This window comes from Solanum tuberosum, unplaced genomic scaffold (genome assembly GCF_000226075.1).
Source record: "Solanum tuberosum cultivar DM 1-3 516 R44 unplaced genomic scaffold, SolTub_3.0 scf00374, whole genome shotgun sequence".
Lineage (NCBI taxonomy): Eukaryota > Viridiplantae > Streptophyta > Magnoliopsida > Solanales > Solanaceae > Solanum > Solanum tuberosum.
The window spans coordinates 285,208-301,278 of NW_006239301.1; the positions used below are offsets into that span (position 1 = coordinate 285,208).

General features: G+C 33.7%; 1 protein-coding gene and 2 long non-coding RNA genes across 4 annotated transcripts in view; 2 read left to right on the forward strand and 1 right to left on the reverse strand.

Moving 5' to 3' along the window:
• The window catches only part of LOC107057788 (uncharacterized), a 7,276-nt gene extending 3,317 nt beyond the window's left edge, over positions 1–3,959 (forward strand). The window contains exons 2-3 of the long non-coding RNA XR_001471564.1: positions 3,491–3,699; positions 3,782–3,959. This is a non-coding gene — a long non-coding RNA (uncharacterized lncRNA). The remainder of the gene's footprint in view (positions 1–3,490; positions 3,700–3,781) is intronic.
• A 71-nt stretch (positions 3,960–4,030) lies between these two features.
• On the forward strand, positions 4,031–6,324 carry LOC102596502 (uncharacterized). 2 transcript variants are annotated; one of them, XM_015302764.1, is made up of 7 exons: positions 4,031–4,267; positions 4,564–4,689; positions 4,778–5,025; positions 5,133–5,342; positions 5,443–5,535; positions 5,608–5,706; positions 5,788–6,323. In XM_015302764.1, the coding sequence occupies exons 1-7, from the start codon at positions 4,162–4,164 to the stop codon at positions 6,109–6,111; spliced, it is 1,206 nt and encodes a 401-aa protein (XP_015158250.1). In that variant the 5' UTR covers positions 4,031–4,161; the 3' UTR covers positions 6,112–6,323. The 2 variants fall into 2 exon arrangements, with proteins under 2 accessions (XP_015158250.1, XP_015158251.1); XM_015302765.1 differs by lacking the exon at positions 5,608–5,706 and having other exon boundaries at positions 5,788–6,324.
• Positions 6,325–12,272: 5,948 nt separating this feature from the next.
• LOC107057797 (uncharacterized) lies at positions 12,273–12,929 on the reverse strand. Its single transcript, XR_001471568.1, has 2 exons — positions 12,801–12,929; positions 12,273–12,681 (listed from the first exon to the last, which is right to left on the reverse strand). It is a non-coding gene; the product is annotated as an uncharacterized lncRNA (long non-coding RNA).
• Between the last annotated feature and the right edge of the window lie 3,142 nt (positions 12,930–16,071).

Consider the following 16,071-nt stretch of genomic DNA (forward strand, 5'->3'; position numbering starts at 1 on the left):
ACTGCCCAACTTTCAAAGGGCATAACTCGCTCATACGAACTCGGAATTGAGCAAACTCGGTGGAGTTGGAAAGATCGTTCCAAGGGCTATGCAACCATAACTGGAACTACTCCTAAATAATCCTGAGCTAGGAGTTATGACCGCTCAAAGTTGGCCAAAAACTCACTGATTTCCACACTTAGCCAAATTTCCAGATTTTCAACTTTATTCCAAAAATGACTATTTTCGATTTTTAAGCCTCTTCAAAGATATTTCAAATTACCGGATGTTACAGTGCATTTTTGAAATCTTAAGCTACTTGAAAATTCATGGTTATTTGTCATTGTTGTTTTGTGGTTCTTGATTTCAATTAGATTCTAAATGTTTACTGAAATTGCTTGGATCCTCATGTAGTTTGATAAAAAAAATTATTGGAGAAGTGAGTTTAGCTTTGTGAAACATGAAAAAGGTCATTAGTTCACGTGGATGAAAAATTAAACTTTAGATCCATTAAGTTTAACTCGTAGTGTGTAGTGTTCTTAACTATTCTGATTGAGTTGGAATGTTTTTCATAGCTCATTGTAGCCTTGAAACATAAATTTATGAATAATATTCTAGCATATTGTCATAAATAGATCTAATATGAAAGAATTTAATAAATCAACAAATCAATATTGTCTCGTCGTTGTTTTTCTTGATGAATCTAGACATGTTGTCTTTATTTGAAGTTCACTAGTAGGTTTAGGATTATGCATTTGCTAAGACCTTTGAGTTTTATTATATATAGCAACACATATTCAATTAAAAGAAAAAGATGTTATTAGTTCATTTTACATATATATATTTTTTATCATTATGATGATTTGACATGTTTAATAGAAACTTATGTTCATCTTAGTAAATTTGTTATCCTAAATTATTATTCATCTGACTCTTATATATAATCAAAGGTTATGGCACCAAGTAAGCAATGGATGCAACTTGTTGATGATCGACTTAATGAGACCTACTTTATCGGGGTGTAAATATTTTTGAATTATGCTTTTCAAAAAACAGGAGAAATTTATGAAATACGATGTCCGTGTGTCAAATGTTGTAATACCACATTAGGAACACGTGAGACAGTCAGAACACACTTCAAAGTATATGGAATAATTAAAAATTATACCTTTTGGTATCATCATGGGGAAGTCTTAGGTGAGCCAGAATCAGAATGTGAAGATAGAGATGATAATGAAGTAAAAAATTGTGAAAATGAGGATGAAGTACCAAAGGAAAATTGGCATGCCCATGTTGCAACAAAGATACTTCCTCAATTAGATTGGCCAATTGTAAGAAACAATGTTTTATGGGTCATCGGCGTTATCTTCCTCTTAATCACAAATTGAGAAATGATAAGAGTCATTTGATGGCACAGAAGAGAAAAGGCTCCCACCCAAAAAACGTTCTGGTATTGAGATTCTTCATCAAGTTCATGATCTTGAAGGGTTGCAATTAACAAAGGAACCAAAGAAAAGAATCAAAATATCACATGATAGTCGAAAAGATAATTGGAACAAGAAGAGTATCTTTTTTGAACTTCCATATTGGGAGTCTCTTTTGTTGCGACATAATTTGGATGTTATGCATATTGAGAAAAATATATGGGATAGTATTTTGGGGACAATTATGAATGCCAAAGGAAAGACCAAGGACACTATTAAAACTCGGCTAGATTTGAAAGAAATGAATATAAGGCCGGAGTTGCACCCTATTCAGAAAGGTGAAAAATATGAAGTTCCAACTGCATGTTACACCTTATCTCCACAAGAAAAGCACAATTTCTGCCTATTTTTGAAGAATTTAAAGGTTCCAGATGGATTTTCATCCAATATTTCTCAGTGTGTTAACTTGAAAGATCATAAAATTTCTAATTTAAAGAGTCATGATTGTCATGTTCTTCTCCAACATTTACTCCCTCTTGCACTACGTGGTATGTTGTCCAAAGAAGTGTGTGAACCACTAATTGAATTGTCTTTATTTTTTAATATGGTTGGAGCTAAGTCATTAAGGATTGATGACTTGGAGCAGGTTGAGGCTCAAATTCCTATAACTCTTTGCAAGTTAGAAAATGTATTTCCTCCTTCATTTTTTGATGTCATGGTGCACTTGCCTATTCACTTAGCTAATGAAGTTATGCTTGGTGGACCTGTCCAGTATCGATGGATGTATCCCATAGAACAATGGTTATATTTTTTAAAATCTCTCATTGGTAATAGGGCTTGGCCAGAAGGTTGTATTACAGAGGGTTACATTGCAAATGAATGTATGAATTTATGTTCAAGATATTTACAATTGACACAAAATTTAATAGGCCAGAACAAAACTATGATGGTGATCTAAAAAAATCTGACGGAGGATTATCTCTATTTTGTCAATTTGGAAAAACATTGGGGGCTCCAAAACAGCGTGATCTTGAAGTAAATGAATTAGAGCAAGCACATATATACATACTGAAGAATTGCGATGAAGTTCTACCATTTCTAGAGTATGATTTTTTTCTACATATCATACTTCATTGCCTTGTTTCTTTAGGATTATTTTTTTGTATGACATTTGTGGTTCAATTTAAATTTGTAGAGAGTTTGCACAAATTCATGTAGATTCTACTCAACACTTGTCTGATGATGAATGGAACAGACAATTTATTGAATGGTTTCAAGATAAGGTGAGTATAATATACACATCAAATTTAGAAATCTAATATTGAGTTACTCATTTAAAAGTGATCAATTTTATCTTGTTGATAGGTTGCACAATTGCATAAAGAAGATGATAGTCGAATCATGGAAGATCTCCTCGCACTTTCACCTGGTCCTACTAAATATGTATTACATTATAATGGTTACATTGTCAATGGATATAGATTCCATGCAGAAGATTATGATAAAAATTTAAGGACTCAAAATTGTGGTGTGGTTGTCGTTGGTGAAATTGATAAACATAGTGAGAACATTGATTACTATGGAATTTTAACCGATGTTCTTGAATTGCAATTCACAGGTAGAAGAGTTGTTTTGTTTGAATGCAAATGGTTTGATGCATATGAAAAGACAAAAGGACTGAAAATAGATGAGCATGGCATTGTAAGTGTAAATTGGGGGCGATTTTTGAAAATAAATAAGCCTTTTGTATTAGCTGATCAAGCCTCTCAAGTATATTTTGCTAATGATAATACCAATAGAGGTTGGTGTGTAGCGAGAAAGGTACAACCTTGTGATTCCTATGAAATTGTGCAACAAAAGGACAATGAATTTGAAGATTTAGAAAATTCTTCACAAAATAAACGAAAAAAGAATGACTGAGGTGAAGTATCTCCTTAAGCTTTAGCATATTCATTATTATACATTTTGATATATGATTTTTGCTAGTACATTATTTTTATAGTGTCTTAATTTTTTTTGGCAAGTATATGATTTTTAGAATGTTTTTCATTTTTTTTTGTTAACACATCATCTTTGTTTTTTGGTAGGTTTGATATGAACCCATCAAAGGATGAAAATGAGGTGGCATCTAGGGTGAAAGCTACTACCAAATATGCATATGTGGCACCGGGTGCTGTAGGGAAGGGACGAGGAAGAGGGCTTAAATCTATGTTGTCTTTAGGGGTGTCAAGAACTGATATTCCATTTTCTCCATCTACTAATCATGTTATGCAGTACAATCAATTTACTGAAACGAGTATGATTTTTTTTTATTTGTGTTATTAATTTGTACGAGGAATTTTAATACTAATTTTTTATTGTCGCTTTTCTTATACTAGGTGTGGTTGCAAAGGGACGAGGAAAAGGTCTTAGATCTATGTCTAATGCTCGAGGAGAGCGAACAATGAACAAAAACTACTTGAGTGTTGATAAAGGACATATTCCATCTTTTTCATCTACTGAAGAACTTATGCAATACATCAAAACAAATTCATCAAGTATGATTCTACAATTTATTATGTTTTAGAATTGAATATAATTTATTGCTAATGTTTATCTGATATGATTTCTTGCACTAGGTACTCAAGGGAAGTCTCAAGGGCTTAAATCTATGTGCTCAATTGAAGATTCTGAAAATGAGGAGCGATCTTTCAATCAAAATGCTCATTATGTTAGTCAAAGTATGTCAAGACCTTCTGCTTCTCAAGGATGACGAACAATGAATAAAAAGTTTTTGGCTTCTGAGAAAGAGCATAAGCAAGCTAATGTTCCAATTTCTCTTTCTACTAATGATGTTCTGGAGTCCACCCCAACATTTGAAACAAGTATGATTTCTTAATTGTTTTTCTTTTTCAAAATTGAATTTAATTTAATTCAAGTACTTTTATTGATACAATTTCTTGCATTAGGTTTTCTCAAGGATTGAGAACAATGAATAAAAAGTTTTTGGCTTTTGAGAAAAAGCATATGCAAACTGATGTTGCATTTTCTTTTTCTACTGATAATGATATGGAGTCCACCCCAACATTTCAAACAAGTATGATTTCTTAAATTTTTTTGTTTTTCAGAATTGAATTTAATTTAATTCAAGTAATTTTACTGATATAATTTATTGCATTAGGTTTCTCTCAAGGATGGAGAACAACAGATAAAACTGCTTTGGCTCATGAGAAAGAGAGTTTGCATTCTGATATTCCAATTTCTCCTATTGATCAAGTTAAACAGTCTGCCCAAATAGCTGAAACAAGTATGCTTTCATTTCTGATATCTATTTAATCACAAGTTTATCATATGTACAATATTGTCTACCATTTTATAAATTATGTAAAATGTAGGTTCATGTGCTACTGGAATGGATAAAAAGGTTCGAGGAAGTAACAAGTGCAAAGAAGTTGCATCGCTTGATATTGGACAAAAGCTAAAAGTGACATTTTACAATAATCGAACAATTGGGAAGAATAGTAATCTATTTTCGAGGCACTTGGGAAAAATAGTTCATGATCGTAATATATGTCCGTCGGGAGTATCATCATGGAAACACATTAAGGAGGAAAAGCTAAATCACATGTGGGCTGTTGTTAAGGTAATTGGATTAAGTATTTCAACTTCTTCTTGGGCTACTCTCTTCTTAATACAATTCTCGCTGCTTAATTATTGTGCTCATTCATGTTTCAATTTGATACATTGTAGGATAAATTTGATAGTGATGACATGAATAGTCATCGAGATCATGTTTTGGGATGGATGAAAGAGTTATGGAATAAATGGAGAGGTCAATTGCATGAAAAGTATGTGAAGGGTAAGCCTATCCAAGAGGCTCTTACGAATATGCCTAAGGGGGTAGAAAAGAAGCAATGGGAGTGGTTGGTAAAAGAACATTTTACTTCAAAAGATTTTCAGGTTTAACATATTACCTAATTATGTAATTTGTTTCATACTATGATTTAATTTTGATAATTTATTTATAACACTTGAATTTAATGTTGTTACTCAAATATAGGCGAGAAGTAATAGAAACGCAATAAATAGAGCTAAGCTGAAGATGCTTCATCATATTGGTAGCAAGCCAATTAGAGAGATTATTTATCAAAAGGTGTTATCATCCAATCCTTTTCTGTCTTAATATTGATGAACCGTTCTTTGACATGTTTACTTTTATGTAAAGGGCGGAAAAGATGGCAATCCACCAGATTTGGCAACTATCTTTTACGAGACTCGCAAGAAGAATAACACACTTGTTGATTCTGAAACAATCAAGAAGCATGTGCGTTTGGTTAATGGAACATGTTCTTAACATTTAGTTATTATGGGATTTGAAAAAAAATCTCCTCTATACACTATGTAGGCTCAAATTCAAGAATTGGTGGAGTCTGAACCATCACTTTCTAGCATAGAAATTGTTGAGAAATGCTTTGGACCTCAAAGTCGTAGTCATGTATTTGGCTTTGGAGGTGGAGTAAAAGCAAGAGATTTGAAAGGTGAGACTTCCTCAAAAGCTGAATTGTTGGCTGAGCTACGTTCAACTCAAAAGGAAAATCAGTCTTTGAAGGATTGCATGTCTAACTTTCAAAATGAGATGAAAGAACTGAAGGAATTGAAAGAATTTTTTTTAGCGCAACACCCTAATTATCAGCCTCCAATTCAAGAGAATGACTATTCAGATCCTTGATTATACCATGTGAGTAAAACCTTACCTGAAACATCAATTTATTGTTCTGGTTCTGCGTAGCAAAGCTATTAATTGCTGGTTGTTTTATCTTAAAATATATTTGCACGTTTGATAAATTTTAGAATGATAAATAGTCTATAAATTTGGATCACTATTGAATAGTCCTAACCTCATTCTAATGGAGAAAATATTGCGAAGAGCTCTGTCAATATCAGATTCTTCTAATTTCTGCTTCTCCAAAGCTAATGAATCTGCTATATCCTGTGGTTTCTGGTGGCTTTTCCTTCTTCCACACAAGTCTTGAATATTAGACTCTTCTAGTTTCTGCTTCTGATAACATTTGTAAAAAGATCCAACAGATAATTTCTAGCGGCTTTTCCTTCTTGAGCATCAAAGGTGAAACGGTGGTGACTATTCCAGTAATCTAAATCTTGAGCAGCAAAGTTCTTGCAGCAAGCTGAAGATTGAAGATGCCCATCTTTGAGCTTCCCACTGTCAAAACTATCCCCCTGAAGTCTTTACATAAGTCACTGCATATTTTTCTACCATCGTAGGGTCTTCCCCAGCTGTTTCTTGTGCTTTCCCCCATCTTGGATCCCTTACTATGTTCACATTTAGTTCACCTGCATTGTACACTGCTCTTGCTTCTCTCAAAATTTCCTACTTTAAGTACAACATCTTATAATACTAGCTATTTAATGCATTCCTTCGAATTTCTGTATTTTCCATACAATTATTTGTTGGATATTTTTACAAATGTTATCGATCAAATACCAAAAGGTAATTTCAATGATCGAGTGATCACACTAAGAAAAATTGTTTCTCAAATCAATTTCTCTTTAGTCGTTCAGAGTGGCTTCGAGTAAGGTGTAAGTCCTATGTTTATTAAAAGTTGAATATCTACATTGTCCTAGTTGTATCTTTGAGAGTGAAAATTTAATTGTATACGGTACATGTAGTGGTTCCTCTTTTTGTGAATACATTTAGACTTTCCCTCCTGTTTAGAACATGTACAATGTAATGCTATATTTTTTCAGCACACTAACTCATGATAAAATTTTACAGAGAAAATGGACTTTTGGCTATTTAAAGATTTTCAAGTGATGATAACAAACTCATTTAGAACATGTAAGCTCTTCTTCATCTCTTAACTTTAACTTTTTGACTAAGTTTTTTTCCTTGTAAATTTTCGTTTGCGATTACAGTTTACTCGTCACAATATAAGTAATTCTTGATGTTTTACTGTACAATCGTCATAGCAACATTAAGCTGACTAGAAACTCAGACTATTTTATGACAATATGTTTCTAACTTGTGTAGTCATCGAGTACCTCATATGATGACATTAGTTAGTATGACGTTAGGAAGAGTTAAGAAATTGAACTTACTATAAGTGTTAGAAAGACGGAGAAGAAAAAGATTAACCAAAGAAATGATATCATGAGTTAACAAGGGTTGTTTCTTCCTGTTTCCAGCTTGTTTGGTCTGTACATTTTGATTAGAATCTGTCTCATTTCTTGTGTGTGCCCCTTGTGGTGGTGTCCCTCCATTTGTTGTGGCCTCACCCCTGTTTTCCATTCGATGCTCCTGCATGTTTAGGTTAGCATAAATTTTTTTATTAGAGTTTGTACCTACTTGTCGTGTTGCTTTTTGGTGATGCTGCCTTGTTATCCTGTTTTGTGGTGAAGTTGGCCTCCAGACTGTTTTCTGCACTTTGTCTTCCTGTTGCTTGTTGTGTTTTCTCTTTTGTGTTTTCCATCCTTCTTCTTGTTGTTGGTCTGCTTGCTCTTGGTTTCTGAAGTTCCTGTTTGTTGGATGATGATCCTCCTACTTGTCCTTTGCCTTGTTCTGTTTATTGGCATCTTCTTTTTGTATCTGCTCACCTTTGTTTTTATTCTTTTTCTCATCCCCCAGTTCTCTTTTTTTCCTGAAAGTTGCATAAATATCAGAATTTATAGGGTGAATTATGATATTTCAGGCTATCTCACTTAGTTCAAGTAACCCAACTATTATAAGGAAACATGCCAGCTCATAAACAAACATGCTAGCAAGCTTAATTATGCAACATAAAACATTTGTTTACTAAGTGATACTCGCATTACGATTAAAATATGAAAGACAACTCATTCATTGCTTCTCTTTGGTTGTATCTCTTCTACTTATATAGATAGGTATTAGGCTGGAGAACTCTTTGCACCACTACTTGCTGGAAAATGTACTAGCACAGGTAGTCCTTGCTTGGCATTTTGGACCACATATTGGTCCAAGTATTTAGGGGGCTGTTTACCCCTGCTTCTGCGGCGTATTGCTCCTTTGTGGTCTTGCGGATTTGTTGCAGATGCCATGGAGACCATTCTGCTTGAGCTTCTTTTATATAATCTTTGATCACGGCGATATTGTGTTCTACACTTCCTAAAATAAAATAGCCTACAAAGTTCCAACTGTTGCAGCAATTAGTGTTGCAGCTGCTACCACTATTTTGTGTACAACAATTTCCCACAAAAAATGACTGTTGCAGCAATTAGTGATACAGCTGCTGCAGAAATTGTTATTTAATTTAATCACAGCTTTCTGTTTATCTTTATATATAGGTCTTCTAACCGAAAGTTTTATTTCTTTTACAGATTTTTGATGCTGAAATTTGCAAAAAACTGATGTTAAACAACATGTAGATTGACCATTTTTTTATGGGAAGGTGAAGGCAACTTTGGATTATAGTTTAAGGCTAGTATATGATTTTTTTGCTAAGTGTTCATGATCACAATGTTATTACTAGCTTACCTCATTGTTGTATATAGTCAGATGCCTTATACTCACCTTATTTTGTAATTACATTATATATTATATATGAAAGCGACAAGTTTATATTAATTATCGTATTTTCTAGGTGCAAATGCAATGTGATTTAAGGACTAGATTGTAAATCCTTAAAAATCCTTTTTGAGTAGGATATCTGTAATGGTTGCGAAATGATTTATGGGATCACCTTCAAAATGGTCCCGAAATGATTTAGGGACCGGCTTAAAAGTTTTCGTAAATTGATTTATAGACGAGCTAAAAACTGGTCGCAAACTGATTTACAGACCAGCTTCAAACTGGTCGCAAAATGATTATGGACTAGCATAGAAGTCGTCCCAAAATGATATATGGACTAGTTAGAATCTAGTCGAAAAATGATTTAACGACCATAATTTCAATTACAATATGTGCGAATAGGTACCAGATATATGGTCCCTAAATGTATTTTAGGGACCAGCATTATACTAGTCCCGAAAAAGAATCAGCGACCGGCCCGATAATCTCGTCCCTAAAGGTCCTTAGCGACTAAGGCTATAAGGACAAGTGCAGCTGGTCGCTATTGTCCTTTTTGGGACCAGATTCTTACTTATAGCGACCAGTTTTCCCTTCGCTATTGGGCAGTTTTCTTGTAGTGAATCCTACCAAGATAAGTCAGCCTCAACCCAACGAAAATGAAAGAAATATGAAAATATAAAGTAGAATAAGATAAAGCAGAAAACGTCATATTAACGTTGTGATCCTATATTTGATAGTGTGACAACATTCAAAGTCCGTTCGGGAAGGAAAAGCTCCGGCAAAGTGATTTGGAGCACACGAGGTCGGCCTAAAGGTAGGCTATGGCTTCCTTTCTATTAGATTGAGCTTAATTGTGTAAAAGCATGTGGATTGGAGTGAATTATATTGGGGGTGGGTACCAGTTTCTTACTTTTACTTTGATTATACCTTGTGCTAGGATCAATTGGCCATATTTCGGGTGTAGTACCACGTGAGTCGGGTTAGTACGTAGAATTGCTTGCTTATGTGCTAAATGTTATTGTATGCTTGTATGATGCGTGTTGCATGCTTTGTTCATCATCAGGTGTGAGCATGGTGTCCTTAGTCTAGGTTAGGCTAGCGTTGTCTTAGACTTATGACCCGTATGGAGTGGATATCCTTGACTTTCTGCCTACGTCGTTCGGCTGACTTAGCTCCCTATAGAATGGAATAACATACTTGAGTTTGATAGTCTGAGCCTTAGCTTAGGCGTTATCGCTGCTTGTTGCACTTCTGTATATTCTCCCTCTAATTCTGTGAATCTGACATGTTCTCGGAGGTTCGGTGCATCACCAGAGGTGTGGGATTGAGATAGTATATTCTTGGAGCCTTTTTTATGATTTCTTGGAGTGGACGATGTTCCACGATGACTATTGCTGGATTGGATCCTATAGGAGATACCATCACCCTTGGGTCGTTCTTTCTAGCTAGGCTGGGAGCGTATCGCTGGCTGGGTGGACTCGGTGATTTCGGCGATCGCCCTTGGGCCTCTCTTTCTAGTCGGGTTGGGAGTGTGCTATTGGTTGGGTGTCTTCGGGTCACTCTTTCTAGCTGGGCTGGGAGCTGACTACATGGTACGACGACTCGCGATATCTACCTCACCCCCGGGTCCCTCTTTCTAGCTGGGCTGGGAGTGGACTATCTGGTTGGGTGCCCCCCGGGGTCACTCTTTCTAGCTGAACTGGGAGTGCACTGCTGGCTGGGTGGAGTCTGATGGGTTATCTTTGTAACTTTGGGCTGGGAGCCGGTTCTATACTTTCTCAGTAGACTTAGCTATTTTGTGTACCTGTCGGATTTATGGGGGTTCGTTCAGGTTTTATTTAACCTTGCGCACGAGTGTACCTTCTGGGCTTATGGGGGTCTAGTTAGGTTTAGTTTAACTGTACTTAGTTTATTTCTGGTATGCTCATGTTCTTTCTTTTCATATTCGTTTTGACCTCTTTGTCTAGATTCTATCCTTTCTTATTGTTTTTATCTTTTTTGCTCAGTTGAGCATTGATGCCTACTAAGTACCTGTTGTTTTGGTACTCATGCTACACTCTGCATCTATTTCATGATGTAGGTCCAGTACCAGTTACCAACGGTGATTAGTTCCAGCCTTCTTTTGCAGATGTGATTCAGAGACGAGGGTGAGCACTTGGCATTTTGGGTTTGTTCTGTCTCCTTTTGTTTTATATAGTCTTGTTGCTTTTGAGACATTCCTTGTTGTGGTCCACTTTTGGGACTTGTACTCCTTATTAGACAACTCTGTACTAGTGACTTCCAGGCTCTAGGAGGGATTTTTGTATATATTTATTTTGGTTTGCTTCCGTCTTGTTGTCCTTTGTTTAGATTATTGCTTTCGCTAGTTTCTACCATTGCGCTCATTACTTGATGTTCTAGGTTACGGTAGGGTATAGTAGGTGTCATCATGACTCGAGAAATCGGGTCGTGACACTCTAATAGGTGCTCTATGGTCTTATGGTGGGATTTGGGCTAGGGAAATATTATTTAAGTGATTGTTTCTTTTTATATAAATTGATATATGATTTTGGTTGGATAATGATTTCGTTTTAATGAGTATTGATGAGTTTTAGAGTTGCACATGTTTTATCTTTGTGCTTAAATGAGTTGGTAAGAGTATGTATATTTGGTACGCCCAACATGTGGTGTTAACTGGTGTCAATCACGTCTAGGTGGTATTTCGGGATGTGACAAAGTTAGTATCAAAGCCTAGGCTTTAAGTCTCGTGTCATGGAGTAGTGTTTGGTAGAGTTACAGATGGGTATATAGGCGCCCATACTTATGACCTTGAGGCTACCAAACATTTAGGATATTTTCTCTTTTTCATTCCTTGTTCGTGCTTGGAGTTAAATCAAGTTTAACCCTTGAATATTATTTTGCAGATGGCTAAGAAACATGGTTCTTCCTCTGCTGTTCGATCTAATGCATCTGTTGAACGAGGTATGAGACTTGGTATTGCCCCAGTGGCAGTCAAGGCAGGTTCGAGATACTCCATCAACAGGGCCAGCTGTTGTGCCTACTGTTGCTTTGCTAGTTGATGTCGTGATGAGATTATTGAATGTGTTGGAGGCATTAGTGCCTAATCAGGGTGGAATTTAAGTACCCCAGGCTACTCCACAAATCCAAGAAAAGGGGTTAATATAACTTATAAAATGATTGTGTGCTTCAATTAGTATTGACTGTGTGCTTCAATTAGTATTATTGGAAGAACTTATATTTGAGAAAGTCGAATTGAAGTTAATTAACAGAAAAGGGGTTAATGTAACTTATAAAATGATTGGTATTAGAGTAGAAATTAAACAACGAATTAAATGGCAAGCATAGAATGATAGAAAAACACTTTATTTTACATCAACTGGCAATAACATAGAATAACAATTAAAACTATAAAATTTCACGTGCCACATATAATGGCCATGTAAACTTAAAGACTATTTGTTCTAAATATCGTTACTTTATTAATTTCATGTAGAATACTGGATAGATTATTTTTATGTTATCATTGAGTATGTTGTTGTTGTAATAGTATCAAGTATATAATTATTATATCACATGTAAGCGAAATAAGCATTGTATGTGGTTAATTAATTAGGGTTTTCGAGATGAATATTGTTTCCAAGAAGAGCACTGAAAATTTGAGCAAGTTCAAATGCCATGACTTTGTACATTCACCTCCTTCACCATCACAGCATTTGCACTCCAAACCAATCGTTGAAAACATCTTCCAATAATCACCTATATATTTAATTATATAAAATAAGAAATAATCATTATTAATTAACATATAAATTAATTCCAAGACAAAGAAAATCATTTAATGTTGCCAAAGAAAAATTAAAATAGTGAGTGCTGACTTTTAGGATGTTGAAGAAATACATGGTTAGCTTCAAGACTTGAAGTGGTTATCATCATTAATAGTACAAGAAGAACAAAGAACATAAAATGTTTTGAAATGCCCATCATAAAGAGATGTTGTTAAGAGAGCACTCTGGAATTACAAATTGATACTAAATTATGCTGTTATTTATATGCACTAGTATACCTATCCGTGTAATACACGAATAGTATTAAAATACTCCCTCCAGTTCATTTTTATTTGTTATGTTGCGTTTTTTGAAAGTTAATTTGACTAATTTTCAAAGTTAAATGAGATTACATTAATTTGATATTTTAAACAAAAAATTTAGATATTCAAAAACTATATAAAAAGTACTATAAATTGCATTTTTTTTTCTCCATATGATCAATATGATTAAAAAATACATCGTAAAATATCAGTCAAAGTTTTTACACTTTGACTCTAAAAAAGGAAACTATGACAATTAAAAATAGACGGGGTGGTATTACTTTTTAATCGTTTTATATAGTTGGGCTACTAGAAGGAAACAAAATAGTAAGAGCGTGCATCGCGGGTTAAATCCTATTAATACGCACAAGTGGGGCAGCATCATTAGACAAATCTACTTCCAATCTTGAATTTGCACATACATATTCTCTTTACGTGAAAGAAGGATCATAATCAACATACATATACACAGGGCCGACTCAACAACATTGGGGGCCTAAAGCGAAATTTAAGAGAGGCGCCCCAAAAATTTTTTTCATCATATGTACTTTTATTTAAAATATACTTTTCTAGCTATTTCAGATGCAAAGTTATTAAGTATTGTTTTATAATCAATTTATTTTAATAATTCCTTTTCAAATGATAATATAGCTAATTCATTCAATCTATCTTGAGACATTGTTGATCTTAAAGAAAATTTAATCAATTTTAATTTCGAACGGAGAAAATTTTGGTTGAGGCAATGGTTATGAACTGTTAACACAATATGTGTATTTGGAAAAGAATCAAATCTTTTATTTGATTGAGTATTTTCATTACATCATTATCTTCTACTTGTATTGTTTATCTTTAACACTTTTACTTCAAAAAATAAATCTAAACCATCAATTCAGAATAACTAGTATGTGTTAAAGAAAGTTCAAGGTTAAGACAATATTTTTTAAAAAATTTCATCATCTTGTAATCTCAATATTTTACCACTAAATAAGAAATCAAAAATATTTTTATATGCTTCAATTGGTTCAAATCTATTTTAAAGTGAAAAAATAGTTTGATCTACTCTACATATATAATGTAATCAACTCTAAAGATTCTTCGAGGGACTTAGTGATTTCGTTATCCATATTTTCATCAAATTGTTTCTTACAAAAATTGTATTTGTAATCATGTCATATGCAATTTCTTTAGTAGAAATCATAGCACTTATAGTACATATAATTTATTTATTTTTAAAAATAATATATATAAGTAATTGTTTTTAAAATGGGGGCCCCAAAAAATATGGGGCCCCAAGCGATGACTTTAGTGGCCTAGGGGTTAAGACGGCCCTGCATATACATACACTTGAGTGGCACATAAGCTAGCATGCAAATTATGCCATGCATGATGGTTCAAATATATTGAATGCAAACTATAGATTGTGCAAATTGGATAGAAGTAAATTTACTTTCTTATATAAAAATCTGGCTTAATACAAAGTTAGTCTCGTGGACTTGTTAGGATATTCCAATTGGATACTGAAATTAAGTCATGTTCTAATTAAACACCTCAAGTTTTAATGAATATTCTAATTAGACATTTTCTATTCAAGTATATTTAGAAGAAAGAAAGTGTGTTTGGCTTCATTCGTCTGTTAAAAGTTAAGTTAACCATATAAAATAAGTCATCTTTTTAAATTATTTATATGTTTATATAAATTTTGACTAAGTTTAATTTGCAGGTCAAAAAATTGGCGCGCGAGCCGATTCAAGATGAGATCTTTCGAACAATTAATCCACATAAACAGAAGAATGAGTCAGATCCTATTGATTGAGTTGAGCAAAGGGCTCAACAAGCCTATGTTAGTTGAAAAGAATAGTATATATAAAGTAATAATATGACTCTGTATACTAGTAACTTTTATTTATAATTATGCAGGCTGGTTATCAACGATACTTGACTGAGTACGCAGCAAGCCTTAAGCGATCGAGCTAACCAAATGTGTACCAAGCATGTGATGGGGAGAGGGTGGGGCCAAAAAGAGATATATAGTCTATGGTCTAGGCTCAATGAATTATGTGCAACATGTTCAGTCAGGACTGTAAGATATTGAGTCTTTACATCAGGCCAAGGCAGTTGATCATGATGTTCAGATCATGTTGTAGCAGATCGAACAACTTACATGTTCTTCACAAATGTCGAAGCAAGAAATTATAATATTTGTAGACTTTTTATTTTTGGATCCTTTGATGGATTATTTCTATTGAATTTGATGTTTCTCATTGATAGTTATTATGTTGTAGCTAATTTTAGAATTGATTTGACAACAATTAGTGATGGTTTGTAGGTGTATCTTGAATTATTTTTTAAGTTGGCAAGTGAGATGCGCAAAATTTGCTTGTTTCTGCATCTATTTTTATTTTTTTAGAAAACTAACCGACATGGTCAATTAGTACATCAATTTTTGGAAAATACAAAATGCAGAAACCTAAAAAATGTGAATGCATTTTCGTCTTTCTATTGAATCAATCTTCTCATTTATAATCAACGTCTTTTAGAGCTTTTATAGAACGGATATATTTCTATTGATAAATAAAATGTCTTCTAGAGTTTATGCTAAGAATTTTCAGATTATCTTATGGTTTTGAAAAGATCCTTTCATGTATTATGTATGTTAGGTATAAAGGAGAAGAAATTCTAACTTCAAAAGAGACGTTTCTTTTGATGAAAAAGATGAAAATTTGACCTTCTCAATTTTTGACAATGTCATTTTTCTACGTGCTTTCACATTGGAAGGATCCATATAAATCAATTATCCAACAATTTTCGTGACTTTATGAAATATCTTTCAAGTGTGCAGCTAAATCATTCAAGGATATGTGGTCAAATGTTGAGTCCGGAGCCAAAAAAACAATTTTTTTCCTCTAAAAAAACATAAACGGTATATCAATTTTTTAAACCAAAACGATAAAATCGCTACTGAGAAAGCAATATCTTTTAACGCTGTACACACCATTAAAAACTTCATTTAAAATTAATATATATATATATATATATATATATATATATATATATATAAC

Bases quoted from the DNA above. Each gene is read 5' to 3' on its own strand.
- LOC102596502 (XM_015302764.1), top strand. From the start codon at position 4,162: ATGAATAAAAAGTTTTTGGCTTCTGAGAAAGAGCATAAGCAAGCTAAT. The intron at 5,343-5,442 runs GTTTAACATATT...ACTCAAATATAG, and splicing joins TTACTTCAAAAGATTTTCAG to GCGAGAAGTAATAGAAACGC. The intron at 5,536-5,607 runs GTGTTATCATCC...TTTTATGTAAAG, and splicing joins GAGAGATTATTTATCAAAAG to GGCGGAAAAGATGGCAATCC.